Consider the following 15,108-nt stretch of genomic DNA (forward strand, 5'->3'; position numbering starts at 1 on the left):
ACAGTAATAGAGCCACAATCGTGTGTTTTAATCAAAATTTATACAAAGTATCCCTTCTTTATAGTCATCAGCGAATCCGGGAATTGCTTGTTTCTGTTTAGACCTTCAAAATTTTGTTTAATAATGTTACAGCGTATATAATATTCTTGATTTTTTTTGGTGGACCGAAGATATCGAAAGCGAACGGATTACTACGTATCTGATGAATCAAAGGCCGAAAAAGCTCTCCGATTTCTTTTAAAATGGGCAATTTTCCCCGAGATTGCATATCGCTGATACTTATAATGACTATCTGAGGACAAAACTCGATCCCCTCAAAGGGTATGAAATGAATATGCTCGTGGCGACGAAGGAATGAAGTACGGTTAAGGGTTGACCACAGGTACCACCATTTTGGCTATAACTCGAAATCTAAAAGCAATTAGACCTCTTTCAAAACAAAGTGAATGGCAATTTCAAGGGTGGGAGTCTGTTCTTTGTTTTCCAGAGAACAGTCTCCCAGGTTTTGAATCGGCGTTCACTTCATTTTGATGGAATAGCATTCCGCGAAGTTACTATTTATAGCTCACAAGGTCATTTGCATAAGATATTGATGACGTTTTAGTCACGTGACAGTCGGACATCGATAATTATTTCTACGCATTTGAGCTTATTTCAAAGTCAATTATCTTTGACCCTGCATTGTTTTTAGCATGAATGATACCATAGAGTCAGAGAGAGAAATATTCAGAACAATTATGTAGTATTTCCAACACTCGGACATGTGCCAGATTGAATCTAACTGCCCTAGTTAGAAAGCCTGAATCCATTACGAAACCGCATGTTTGTCCGACATTGCCTGTAATTCAGCGATGGGGAAATAGAGGTCAGCAGCTGCAGTGACGTCATCTTCGCGGAATGCTATTCTAATTGATTTTGGATTTCGGGTTCTGACCAAAATGGTGGTTGCCAACCCTTAACATGTAGATACCGTAACTATAAATTAAGTAAGTTGGGGACGAGCGTATAGTCGCAGGCCTAATGACGTAATGTGCTGATACTTTTTTTAAGATAGGACCATCAGGTGGTTTTGACGACAGAATACCGATGGCGCTGATAATAATGATAAATAATAATAAAAAATGCCTTGCCTTGTAGATAACGTATTGTTGGGCACATAAACGGGCCAAATATGAAATTCTTGAGGAGTACTCCAATTAGTGTGAATGGCATGCACAAAACCACCAAAAGCAAATCACTTATGGATAAGTTCAAGAGTAGGACATTCGTCACAGTTCTCATCCTTTTGTTTTGAATCAAGGTCACGATCACAAGGGCGTTCCCCACAACGCCTATGACGAAAATGCAGGAGTAGAGGGTTATCATCAACTCTTTGCTAAGTTGCTGCGGCCCGGAGAAGCCCCGAGAGGTCCCGTTGTTCTGATCGGTTGAGTTCAACTCGTCGTCCCGAGCGTCATAGGCCATCGGGGTGTTGTTACCGAGCTGTGTCATTTTCCCAATCGATAACGTGTTCGTCATAATGCAGTTTTACTACCCTGTAAGTATAAGAAGATGGTTTGAAATTAGTTTTGATCAGAGAATATAACCTACGAAAAATTAACGTGTCAGCGTTACTCAGCCGAAAAATTGTTGGTAGCGGATAGTCCGCAGACGATGTGCGTCAAACCATTGAGTGTCAAGTTGACGAAGACAGGAACATGTAGTCGAGAACGTCAAGCTTCATTAACGGTCAGCCTCAGCACCACAGCGCCACTCGCCAATTCAAACAGGATGTCAAGTTTTCAACATTTGACAGTATTTTCTATTTTTGGTCATGAAAAACCATTTTTGGTCGTTTATTCAAAAAGTATATCCTAATTTGTTGATTGAGCCGAGGTTCAAACACATCCACCGAATTATCCATGCATTTACATTTTTGTACATTTTTACATTTATGGAAAGGAGTCCCCCCCCCTCCACCCCACCCCAGGCCGTAGCTACTGAGCTTTTTGGACGGGAGAAATGCCACTATTTGATATTTTTCGGCGAAATCACGATCAAAAACACATTTCTCCCAATCCCGCCCCCCTCCAACAACTAAAAATGATTATCGCCAGAGTAACCTATTGTACAGTGTCCGAAAAATCGATTCAAAGACTTATATGAGTTACATGTAGTTCACGATATCGCCTACCTTAAAATCCAACTAGAACGAAAACGAGACTCCGAAAATCGAAAGCGTTTTATATACCAAAATATGAGACACAGAATATATATTCAAAACCACAGATAATCCAGCGAATCCTATTGAATTCTTCAAGATACCAAATGCGGAAAGGATGATGTTTTACAGTTTTCACTCGAAAATTGTAAGCACCTTGCTGTTACATGTATTCCAGGTGTTCCACTGTCCATTCCTAGACTTAAATGAAATTTCCCCCGTCCATTAGTTTTTGATTAACTGTAGAACTATTCTCCCGTGCGTAAAGTTATATCTACCGCGCCTATTCAGCTAACTGTTGAATCTGGAAGTGATCCCCCGGCATCTCGCCGATATGCCATGACAATTCAGCGCCAGGGAGCGCAGCGGCAGATTCTTCAAATCGAACGTAAGCTGTTTTAACGCCACGCCCTCCGGCGCTTGGAGCGCAGAAAGATCGTTTTGAAAACCCAAGGAATTAGGATATACAATTTTTTGATCTTGTGGCCAATTTCCAGTAGGATGAGAGCATTAAATGGGTCCGTATTTTGGTTCAGTCTTGAATGGGAAGGTGACTTTTCGAAGACAGTGCTGCTTGATAAAGGAAGTATTTGGCTTCAGGTCAATAAAGACAGCAGAATGGGAAGTTGCCGTGTTGATCGAGATGAATCATATCAGAGGGAATGTACAGGAATATATAAACTACACCATTTTTTGTATAGATTTTTCTGCTGGGAATTAGCCTATACTTTAGTCTTTTCCACAGAACACGAAAAAATTCAACTTGGTACTTATGAACAAAATTTTAAGTCCAAATATTTTTTTCACTTGGTTTTTTTCGGCTCAAAATGAAGAAACATCATCAGTCCCAAAAAAGTTTTGACTTTGAAAACTTTGAAATTATGAAAGAAATTCAACTCTGAAAGATGAAAAATTTTAAACCAAGTATTTTTTTCACTTCTTTTTTCTGCTCAAAATGAAGAAACATCATCAGACGCAAAATCCTTTTGGTACGGTGGCTGGGAAAGGACATCGAAAAAAAAAAATTCTCGGCGGGACGACTTATTATCTCGGGGGGACGACTTATTATTATTTCGGGGGGACGACTTAGTAAGTCGGGGGGACGACTTATTATCTCGAGGGGACGACTTATTAAGTCGGGGGGACGACTTAGTAAGTCGGGGGGACGACTTATTTTCTCGGGGGGACGACTTATTAAGTCGGGGGGACGACTTATGAAAGCGAGGGCGAGGCCTGGCTGTGACTGTCTCATCTCTCTCACCATGTTGTCAACACGGTGGAGCAGCCAGGACCGATTCGGCCTGGCTGTGACTTTCTCATCTCTCTCACCATGTTTAGTTGACAACTTGGCAGAGCAGCCAAGACTGATTTGGCCTGGCTGTGACTGTCTCATCTCTCTCACTATAATTATTGTCAACTACGTTGTAAACATAATGCTCAAAATTGATTCATGAAAAAGGCAGTAGGGCAATATTATTATTAAGTTGTCAACATGGTGAGAGAGATGAGGAAGTCACAGCCAGGCCAAATCAGTCCTAGCTGCTCCACCGTGTTGACAACATGATGAGAGTGATGAGGAAGTCACAGCCAGGCCGAATCAGTCTTCGCCGCATTGCCTAGTTATTGATATGGCGAGAGAGATGAGACAGTCACAGCCAGGCCTTGCCCTCGCTTTCATAAGTCGTCCCCCCGACTTACTAAGTCGTCCCGCCGAGAATTTTTTTTTTTTCGATGTCCTTTCCCAGCCACCGTATTTTGGACTTGGAAAATTATGATAAAAGATTATTGCCAACCAATCGATCAAATAGAACCACACAGCTGTGAAATTCATGTTGCCAACAGACAATTCATTTTTTTTATCCTGATATATATAATGACTAAAATATTGAACAGAATGGATTTCTATCTGAAAGGTACAAAGAAAGCTTGGAAATCTGTCCAAGTGGTGTGCGGATATCAATGGAACCTTTGCAACAGTAGACAGTGTTTCTGACTGTTTACATTCAAAGGAATTACAGAAATACATTGCTAAGTACCAATTCAATTTCTCTGCAAGGCGACAAGGAGCAGCCTATAAAGATGAGGTCGTTTTACCTTCGTTTATTGATAGCCATTGTAACTTTGAATTCTTTACTTTTTCTTTATTTCATTTCGTTTCGTCAGCACAGGCGAATGTGCGTGGACGAAGCGAATGTTGGATTAAAGTCTGGACGAGCTTTCGAGGGAGATATCACAGAGAAGTTGGCAAAGATTCGTTCTACGGTAAACGAAGTACAACCTGAACATGAGAGTCCGACAACAGAACCAGTTCAAAACAAGATAACGTCTCAATTAAAAGCTGCAGATTTGCTTGACACCCTGAACTTGAAAACTATTAATGAGAAGACAGCCGATATGTTACACCAAGCCTCACTCTCAGAGCACGACCAGGTTTTGTCCCCTCCTCCGTGCGACGAGGATACGTTTCTTCTCATCTTGATAGTGGGTCACGTTGGACATTTCCAGCGCCGAGCAGAGGTAAGGCAATTTGTCAAGATCGAGCCTCATCGAGGGAAGAAAGTTCGGTTAGCTTTTATGACGGCGCGAGCGTACGAAACGAGTACAGACGGAAAACTGCGAAAAGAAAGCTTGGAGTACAATGACATCATCCAGGCAAATTACAAGGAAGCCTACCGCAATATGACTCGTAAGACATTGGAAGTCTTAAAATGGACAGTGACGAAATGTTCACATGTGAAATTCATGGTAAAAATGGACGACGATGTGATCATGGTCTATCAACCCATTGTCGACTACGCCATCGGTTTAGAGGCACAAAATGCCACCTTGGTATATGCAGGCAGACCCCACCATCAACTTATCCCTAACAGAAATAAAAAAAGTCCGTGGTACATCTCTCATGAGGATTTTAAAAATGAAACTTATCCACCCTTCACCAGTGGGTTCTTTGTTCTGCTGTCTGGAGACGCTGTTCGAAAAATGTACCATGCATCTTTCCACGTCCCACGAGTCTACGGCGTGGCAAGGCAGACATTTCGTACAGATGACGCTTACATTGGGGTCCTTGCACGATACCACGATATCAAATTGACGAAGGCGTCCTATGTTATTTACTCGTGGGCCAACGTAAAACGGGCGGTGGAGAAGGATGTATGTTTCCTGGTCAAGCTAATAGCTTCACATGCAGGTGTACATGGGAACCATGGCGCGTTTAGAGGATACAGCAAAATAGTCAAGTACTTGAAACAACTTGAGAATATGACCGCCGCGGAGATAGAGGCTTGTGAAAAGAAGAAATGTGTGCTTCCAATGAGCTTAAAAAACGATCTCGAAATATAGAAATACAGTAGAACCTCTCTATCAAGGACACCCTCTGGACTGACAAGTAATGTCCTTGACAGAGAAATGTCCTTGATCCTAATCCTTGATTGATGTGTCCTGATGAGAGAGGTCAAATTGAATGGAAACAACCAAATTGGTACCAAAACTAGTGTCCTTAATAGAGAGGTTGTCCTTAATAGAGAGGAGTCCGCTTAGGGAGGTTCCACAGTAGTAAGGGGTTTAAAAGGGGGTTTATAACATTCAGTACGCTCATGCTGATCTACCGTTGTTGCGCGTATTATCCATCCTTCAGGCGTTTGCCTTTAGAAACCGCTTACCATTACGAACGACGGATCTGGCCGTTTGTGATTCATAGTGGCTACGTTTGGGTTCTGACACAGCATCCACCAGTAAAAATAAAATATCAATGATATATAAAACGCCGTCGACTTAAATTCATTATACATGCATGTCAACATCATTGCCCTGACCGTAATCATATCAATACACCATGTTTATTCAATCATCCGATCATGTGTAAATACTTTTTCATTTACACTTCAATTACAATGTACCACGGGGTAAATGGGATAAAAAAACCTGGAGGCAGAAATCTTTGATATCAGCTACCTGCTACCGGAATATGGTTAGTTCCATCGAGAAGCTCCTCAAAAATGTTTTCGATCAGAAAATTCAAAGTAAGAACAGCAGCAGAATGTTTTAACCCTTTTCTTTGGTCCTTCTATATCTTTTAAGAATCAGTTCGCTAATGATAGGCCATAGCTACGGTACAGAGCTAGTTTTTCACACTAGTTCTCAAATTTCGAGAAATGGCAAAAATTGCGTTTTATATGAAATAGCTACTTAACTTCACCTGCAGAGCGTGTTTGTTTATAGGTCTTTCTTTTTGAACCTGCCATTGGATTTCTGTTAGCCTACAGAACTTTTGATAACCACGCGGGGATTGCTCGCACCTTCTCCACATTACCTTCAAATGACACTGCAGAACCAATAATTAGTATCTGCGCTAAAGTTTAACAAATTGAAAAGTTGCAAATTGATTTGAGCCAAGAAAATTAACGATGACCGACGATGCGTTGATCGGAAACTATCGATGTTTAGACCCACTTAGCGAATTCCAACTTTAATCAGTTTACCTATCGATTAACATTTATCATGGAAATCAGGTGGAGTAAGTTTAATAGATTTACTCTGGGATTGTATTGAAGACATTGAGGAGAAATTTGTTGATAAAGGGGGAAAAGGTGGACAGAGAAACTTGGCGAGATTACGATACGAACATGTTTTATCATGTTGATGGTACAACGATCTTTTTCCGCCGCAGGTCATTGGCCTTACATTCTAAGACAGCCCATTGAAATAGGCTCCGTTCCGCTCTACATCCCTCCCTGGTGGAGGTTCAGTCTTGAATTGGAAGGTGACTTTACGAAGACAGTGCTGCTTGATAAAGGAAGTATTTGGCTTCAGGTCAATAAACCCAGAAGAATGGGTAGCGAATTCCAACTTTAATCAGTTTACCTATCGATTAACATTTATCATGGAAATCAGGTGGAGTAAGTTTAATAGATTTACTCTGGGATTGTATTGAAGACATTGAGGAGAAATTTGTTGATAAAGGGGGAAAAGGTGGACAGAGAAACTTGGCGAGATTACGATACGAACATGTTTTATCATGTTGATGGTACAACGATCTTTTTCCGCCGCAGGTCATTGGCCTTACATTCTGAGACAGCCCATTGAAATAGGCTCCGTTCCGCTCTACATCCCTCCCTGGTGGAGGTTCAGTCTTGAATTGGAAGGTGACTTTACGAAGACAGTGCTGCTTGATAAAGGAAGTATTTGGCTTCAGGTCAATAAACCCAGAAGAATGGGTAGCGAATTCCAACTTTAATCAGTTTACCTATCGATTAACATTTATCATGGAAATCAGGTGGAGTAAGTTTAATAGATTTACTCTGGGATTGTATTGAAGACATTGAGGAGAAATTTGTTGATAAAGGGGGAAAAGGTGGACAGAGAAACTTGGCGAGATTACAATACGAACATGTTTTATCATGTTGATGGTACAACGATCTTTTTCCGCCGCAGGTCATTGGCCTTACATTCTAAGACAGCCCATTGAAATAGGCTCCGTTCCGCTCTACATCCCTCCCTGGTGGAGGTTCAGTCTTGAATTGGAAGGTGACTTTACGAAGACAGTGCTGCTTGATAAAGGAAGTATTTGGCTTCAGGTCAATAAACCCAGAAGAATGGGAAGTTGCCGTGTTGATCAAGATGAATCATATCAGAGGGAATGTACAGGAATATATAAACTACACCATTCTTTGTATAGTTTTGTTGAGACTATTTGTCGAAAGCTAGTCTCAACACAGCTTTGGTTGATCTTCTACATACATGTACTTCCTTTCTGATAATAAAGATGGGGTCATTTTCATAGCTGCAGGAACATTTTGTCATCGACTCATTTTGATATGAGCAGTATTATAAATATCGGTGCAATCTGATCGGTGGTTATCTGGTTCGGTTATGCCACTTATTCCAACCATTTTAAGGATTGAAAGCCATAGTTTATCCGCTGTTCCATGTAGGAACCTCACGATTGTTTAGCGTCACTAGCCCCGGGCCGTTGGTGCTGATCAGGCGAGTCTATTGGAAAAAGCTGACACTCGTGAATAAGGTTTTAATATAAGCCAATCTACTTTAATGATAGAGTGTCGGGAAAATCTTCAAAATCGTTGTTGGTGAAACACTTTTACATAGTCCTTTGTACAGCAAATCTGCGTAGTATATTGGCAAGAGAGAGGAGGTTGCGATATACATACTGACGACTGAACTGCAACTGCATCTCCCTGCATGGTGCGGTGCTTGTATCAAAAGGCGTTTTTACACGGTGCGGGTTCAAGCCGGATCGAGACTAGTTCAGGTACCAGCCGGTTTATTTTCCCTCGTGTAAAAGCGAACCTACCGTCCTGAACCCTCCTGGTCCGAGGCGGGTTCCGATCGCCGGTCTCGGGTCGGTGCAGGCCGGTGTAGGCCGGTGGTGTCCCCTTTCTCTTTACCGAAACTAACGTATAATCTGATGTACCTATAGTATACTATTTAAATTGGTACCAAGCACTTTGTCCTCTCTGACTCAAAAGTTAATCAAATACTACACAAAGACCTGTTGGAAAGAGACCGAATACCATTGAGAGTCACAAACACAAAACATCTCGTCTCTTCAAAATAATTCATTTCATACCAACACTCTTTGATATACACTCGTTTAGTAATGCAAAACCCAGCCTTTGAAATGCTTCGAAAAGAAGTATCTAACAAAGGTATCTTCATATATATCTTTACACGTAACGTTTCGAAGGAGGACCCAAGCGATATTTACCAGTGTGGGGATTCAGTATACGCAAAGGTTGTTCCGTTTCGTTCTGCTGCAGAGGAACACAATGTGAAAGGGCCATGCTTATTACACTATGTATATCATGTTATAACTGCACACAAGCAAGGAGCATACAGTAGAGTCTACTATCCCAAAAAAATTAAAAGTTGGTTCCGACTTCTGCCGATCGTGGCGGTATTTCAAAGTCCACAAAGGAGTGCATGTTTTTCAGAATGCTTTTGATATTTTATAACATAAATTCTTAATCCCTATTGCAAAGTGTCTGTAAAACACACCACATTTTACTAGCTTTCAAATAAAACGGCACTGCCAGGCAAAATTAAATTTTTCTACCGTAAAAATAACGAAATCAGGATGGCTACATCAGAAACAGAGGCAAACACTGGCGGCAAATGCTTTGAAAACGCAACTTCCTTCATCTTTAATTTTCAATTGCTGATATCCATGTCTTCACATGTTCAAAGCTAGGCGCGCTTCTCACAAGTTATAAGAGGCGTTATTACAAAACTGCCGGGAAGGATATCATCTTTTAAACACAGTTAGTTTCAACAACAAGCGAGCATTCTTATGTTCTAACAGAATATTTCAAAAGGTAGTGAAAAATTTTCTCATATTTTGTCGTCTGAACATCGGAAAGAGACAGCATTCCCAAGGCAGCGATGAGATTTAGAGGGATTTCTAGGGATCGGGTTTAAATTTTCCATGGTCATAGCTGATATGCTGTATAATTTATCAGCGATTCCTTCGAGTTTCCTGACTGTTTGGTTACAGAAAGCTGAACAGACACTGGTGTCTAAAAAAATTCTAAAACTCCTTGGTAACGTACAATGTAGCACTGTTTACAGTATATAATGCACGGTGCCGCGTTTTAGTGGCAGTTGTTTTTGTAAAATAACCGCAAAATCTTGAAGTAGTCAAAAGTGCAAGACGTCAGTTAGTTTGAGATGCTAGTTTTGATACCTTACCTTAAGGAATTGATACCTTACTGTCGGTATTGGTTATTCATTCCTCCTGTCGCTAGCTACGAACATGACGTTGTTAAGTTGAGATGTTGGGAGTCGGAAGATGCAGTTCTTAAGTACAACCAATGATACGGTTACCTCAAAAAAATTGCTCACTGAAGGGTGTTTTTTGACGTCATGTTTGCCAGTAATCATCGACTGCATCGTCTGACTCAGTGGCGTCTCCTAATTCAGCAAAGACTGACTCGATTCGCAATGACAAGTCTAAGCAGGATAAGGATTAGCTGTAATACCGCTAAAAGCGATGAGATTATGTAGCAAAATATTGTCAATGGATTCCATTTGATTATCTGTGCATTCTCGATATCGAAAACCCCAATCACATTTGATAACGTGACTTTATTGAACGAACGCATGTATTAGTATAAGGCCGGGTTAACATAAAAGTCACCTTAATTAACGCGTGAACTGCAGAATGAACAAGTTATATCCAAAGTGAAATCTACATAGGCCAAATCTACAGCCAATACGGGGGGGGGGGGGGGGGGTGCGGTTAATTATCGCCGAGTTAAAGTTAACACTTGAACATCAATTCCCTTTGTCTCTTTTCATACACAAAAAACTCGCTGAGTCATTCCATACAGCAAATATTCAGAAATATATATTTTCTTTTGAAAACACATTTACTGGAAATCGTCCTTTTTGGTCAAGAAGAGGTGTTAAGAATACTGCTAAATACGGCAAGAGATGCAAAGGCGAGATGGTTACAGTATGACACTTCGCAAAATGCATATCATTTGGAAATAGTTCGCATAAACCTTTGCAATCTGGTACAAAACCAGCAGTTGAAAATATTTTAAAAATATTTTTTTGACATATGGAGCATAAACAATACTTACCGATCCTTTGATCGATGGGGAGGGGACCTTCTGCAGTTCTGCCTCTTCATTATATATTCAAAGAAATAATTTGCATTCACCTGCAACATTTAATTGAACAATGGAGATTTTTCTGCCGGGAATTAGCCTATACTTTATCCTTTTCCACAGAACACGAAAAATTCAACTTGAACTTATGAACAAAATTAAGTTAATGTTCAGATGCCAACCAATCGATCAAAGAGAACCACAGCTGTGGAATTCATGCTGCCAACAGACAATTCATATTGTTCATCCTGATATATAATAATTACTAAAATATTGAACAGGATGGATTTCTATCTGAAAGAGACAAAGAAAGCTTGGACATCTGTGCAGGTGGTGTGCGGTGTACTAGACATGTAACGTACCAATTGCATAAGCTCATCTACATGCATGACTTGCTTCCATCTATTTTATTAATGTGGCGAAGTATTTGGGACTTAACTGGAAGAATTCTGGACTGAGGATACCGGTCCCTGTTTTATATGAGCCAAGCTTTGCAACAGTAGACAGTGTTTCTGACTGATTACATTCAAAGGAATTACAGAAATACATTGCTAAGTACTAAATTCAATTTCTCTGCAAGGCGACAAGGAGCAGCCTATAAAGATGAGGTCGTTTTACCTTCGTTTATTGATAGCCATTGTAACTTTGAATGTTTTATTTTTTCTTTATTTCGTTTCGTTTCGTCAGCACAGGCGAATGTGCGTGGACGAAGCGAATGTTGGATTAAAGTCTGGACGAGCTTTCGAGGGAGATATCACAGAGAAGTTGGCAAAGATTCGTTCTACGGTAAACGAAGTACAACCTGAACATGAGAGTCCGACAACAGAACCAGTTCAAAACAAGATAACGTCTCAATTAAAAGCTGCAGATTTGCTTGACACCCTGAACTTGAAAACTATTAATGAGAAGACAGCCGATATGTTACACCAAGCCTCACTCTCAGAGCACGACCAGGTTTTGTCCCCTCCTTCGTGCGACGAGGATACGTTTCTTCTCATCTTGATAGTGGGTCACGTTGGACATTTCCAGCGCCGAGCAGAGGTAAGGCAATTCGTCAAGATTGAGCCTCATCGGGGGAAGAAAGTTCGGTTAGCTTTTATGACGGCGCGAGCGTACGAAACGAGTACAGACGGAAAACTGCGAAAAGAAAGCTTGGAGTACAATGACATCATCCAGGCAAATTACAAGGAAGCCTACCGCAATATGACTCGTAAGACATTGGAAGTCTTAAAATGGACAGTGACGAAATGTTCACATGCGAAATTCATGGTAAAAATGGACGACGATGTGGTCATGGTCTATCAACACATTGTCGACTACGCCATCGGTTTAGAGGCACAAAATGCCACCTTGGTATATGCAGGCAGACCCCACCATCAACTTATCCCTAACAGAAAAAAAAAAAGTCCGTGGTACATCTCTCATGAGGATTTTAAAAATGAAACTTATCCACCCTTCACCAGTGGGTTCTTTGTTCTGCTGTCTGGAGACGCTGTTCGAAAAATGTACCATGCATCTTTCCACGTCCCACGAGTCTACGGCGTGGCAAGGCAGACATTTCGTACAGATGACGCTTACTTTGGGGTCCTTGCACGATACCACGATATCAAATTGACGAAGGCGTCCTATGTTATTTACTCGTGGGCCAACGTAGAACGGGCGGTGGAGAAGGATGTATGTTTCCTGGTCAAGCTAATAGCTTCACATGCAGGTGTACATGGGAACCATGGCGCGTTTAGAGGATACAGCAAAATAGTCAAGTACTTGAAACAACTTGAGAATATGACCGCCGCGGAGGTAGAGGCTTGTGAAAAGAAGAAACTTGTGCTTCCAATGAGCTTAAAAAACGATCTCGAAATATAGAGATACAGTAGAACCCCTCTATCAAGGACACCCTCTTGACTGACAAGTAATGTCCTTGACAGAGAATTGTCGTTGATCCTAATCCTTGATTGATGTGTCCTGATGTCAAATTGAATGAGAAATTTGTTGATAAAGGGGGAAAAGGTGGACAGAGAAACTTGGCGAGATTACGATACGACCATGTTTTATCATGTTGATGATACAACGATCTTTTTCCGCCGCAGTTGGCCTTACATTCTAAGATAGCCCATTGAAATAGGCTCTGTTCCGCTGTACATCCCTCTGGTGGAGGTGGGCTTGTCGATCTAATTCTTAGATTGCTTGGACTAAGTGGCGCTCCTGGCATTCTCTGAAGAAATCGGATGTACTCAGTGGAGGATTAAGAGATTTAGAAGGAAAAGGAGAATGGAGATCATGAAATCCTGGTGAGATTCAGAATATTCTCGGTGCAAATCAACATCTTGGCAACATGCGACTTCAAAACAACGATTTGGCACTTCACTGTGTTGAACTCAGATTGTTTGATGAAATTCGTTAAAAAATGCAGATAATAAAAACGATTTCCTTCATTGGGATGAAGCGATCATCTTAATAGCTTGAAGCGTCGCTGTAATTGCTTGATGGTATCGTCATCCGATAAAACCGACTTTGTGCGCACTTGGCAAATGTTTTATCTTCCTCTTCATTCCTTCACCGTGATCGATGACATTTTTTATCCCCCCGGACACCTGTTACGTGCTATTTAAAGCGGAATTCGATGAAATTATCGTAAACCTCTGTACGATGATTATACCAAACCAAAAAAATTAATTGATTAAACTCAAACGGTGACTTATTGCACTTTGGTGGTAAAATAAAGTTCGGGTAATCTAGTCTTTTGCCTTTTAATATCCTGGAGGATCACGGTTCCGGATTCACAGATCCGTCGGTTCTTCCTAGGGATTGGTGTAACACCAGAGCGCAGTGCTATGGTCCACAGGTGGCTTTTAATAAGCTTTTTATACGGGAATCTATCATGAAATACAAAGTTCTGCGAACGGCTAGTCTTTTTTTTAAATTCGAGATAGTGGTTCGCATCAAAGAGTTCATGTCTAGACGCTTTGGCATCGGGGAGTGTTCCGGTGATATCAAGGAGCGGCTACTGTTTACATTTTTAAAGTCAAGAGGGTAAAAACCCACGGCCTCATAAATATTCAGCATTCCGTTATATTCTTATATTCAGCATTCGGTAACGTTTTTGGCTGTTCCCAATATTTCAGTGTATCATACAATAGAAAGCTGGGGATCATGACCATGACACAGAGAAATACGTGTCAATCTGTCTCAAAAAAATGCGGGGAAGCGCTCAAAATCGGAAAAGCTGATGAACGTTTACCGGCATTTTTACCACGTTGCCCATTTGGCGTTCACAAAAAGCACCGGTTTCAGTTTATTGATTATTGCTGGTACACCAGACGGAATCAGTTCATGTGAATAAATTACTTAAGTGCCCATTGGCCAACTCTAGTGACCTCTTGGTGATAATAACATCGATCCTCATCAATCATTATCGGTTAAGTAATTGGAAATAGCCATCAGTAGTAATCGATGGGTTTAAAATCCAGGCTTTTAGCCAAATTAAAGTACCTACTATAGTGTCAGAATCTTTTGGGCATCGAAACTTAACAGTGACTTGTATTCATTTATTCTTGCTACTATAGATCGGGTGGTCCAGAAAAAAACGAAATCCAAATATTTTTTTCACTTGTTTTTTTAACTTTGAAAATTTTCAGAATTTTGAACCTGCCGTTGGATTTCTATTAGCCTATACTTTTCCAAGATTACCGGTAAAGACTACAGTGATAGTATACATGCTCCCTTAAAGATACAGTCCATTCTTGTCTATTATGGACACGTCTACTCATCAAAATTTCTTAAAACGCAGAGTTGATATCTTAAAGATTAAAATAAACGTGTAACGTGGTATTTGTGTCTGCTGAGCAATTATCCGAATTAATTGACCGCCGCCAAGTTTGGCTCAATCGCAAGCTTACCACACAAAAATCCGGTTGCGTTTTAAAGGGACAATATATTAGCTAGGCAGGCAAGATAAAGTTACACAAAGTCGCCAGGAGGGGTCTCTCACATCTCACAGTACGTCGAATGATTCACACTTGTACGCGGAATATAGTAGTGCTGAATCTGACATGACCCAGGGCCCTTATACTCTGTATATTAGTCACCTGAAGATGGTCAAATTAGCCCCTCTGCTCCTGCCTATAGTCCCCCTTTTAAGTGCACTGCGATTTTAGTCGCAGCTGATGTCAAACACGATTAAAATCGCTTGTCTGCTGATTGTTCAAAGATCGTTTGAAATATCACTTAGTTATCATTAGCCAATCAGAAGTTAGTATAATCGATTATTAAAACAATGGGCGATGC

At 40.8% G+C, this 15,108-nt stretch overlaps 3 protein-coding genes across 4 annotated transcripts in view; 2 read left to right on the forward strand and 1 right to left on the reverse strand.

Annotated features, from left to right (window-relative positions):
* Positions 1-2,599, reverse strand: part of LOC135493798 (cholecystokinin receptor type A-like) — a 52,095-nt gene extending 49,496 nt beyond the window's left edge. For both annotated transcript variants that reach the window (XM_064781375.1, XM_064781374.1), the window contains exons 1-2: positions 2,174-2,599; positions 1,131-1,535 (exon numbers count right to left, since the gene is read on the reverse strand). In XM_064781375.1, the coding sequence (XP_064637445.1) occupies positions 1,131-1,518 (388 nt within the window). In that variant the 5' untranslated portion in view covers positions 1,519-1,535; positions 2,174-2,599. The remainder of the gene's footprint in view (positions 1-1,130; positions 1,536-2,173) is intronic.
* A 1,773-nt stretch (positions 2,600-4,372) lies between these two features.
* LOC135494092 (beta-1,3-galactosyltransferase brn-like) lies at positions 4,373-5,539 on the forward strand. Its single transcript, XM_064781842.1, has one exon. The coding sequence runs from the start codon at positions 4,373-4,375 to the stop codon at positions 5,537-5,539; it is 1,167 nt and encodes a 388-aa protein (XP_064637912.1).
* A 5,981-nt stretch (positions 5,540-11,520) lies between these two features.
* Positions 11,521-12,687, forward strand: LOC135494093 (lactosylceramide 1,3-N-acetyl-beta-D-glucosaminyltransferase-like). Its single transcript, XM_064781844.1, has one exon. The coding sequence runs from the start codon at positions 11,521-11,523 to the stop codon at positions 12,685-12,687; it is 1,167 nt and encodes a 388-aa protein (XP_064637914.1).
* Positions 12,688-15,108: the final 2,421 nt, after the last annotated feature.

This window comes from Lineus longissimus, chromosome 9 (assembly GCF_910592395.1).
Source record: "Lineus longissimus chromosome 9, tnLinLong1.2, whole genome shotgun sequence".
NCBI lineage: Eukaryota > Metazoa > Nemertea > Pilidiophora > Heteronemertea > Lineidae > Lineus > Lineus longissimus.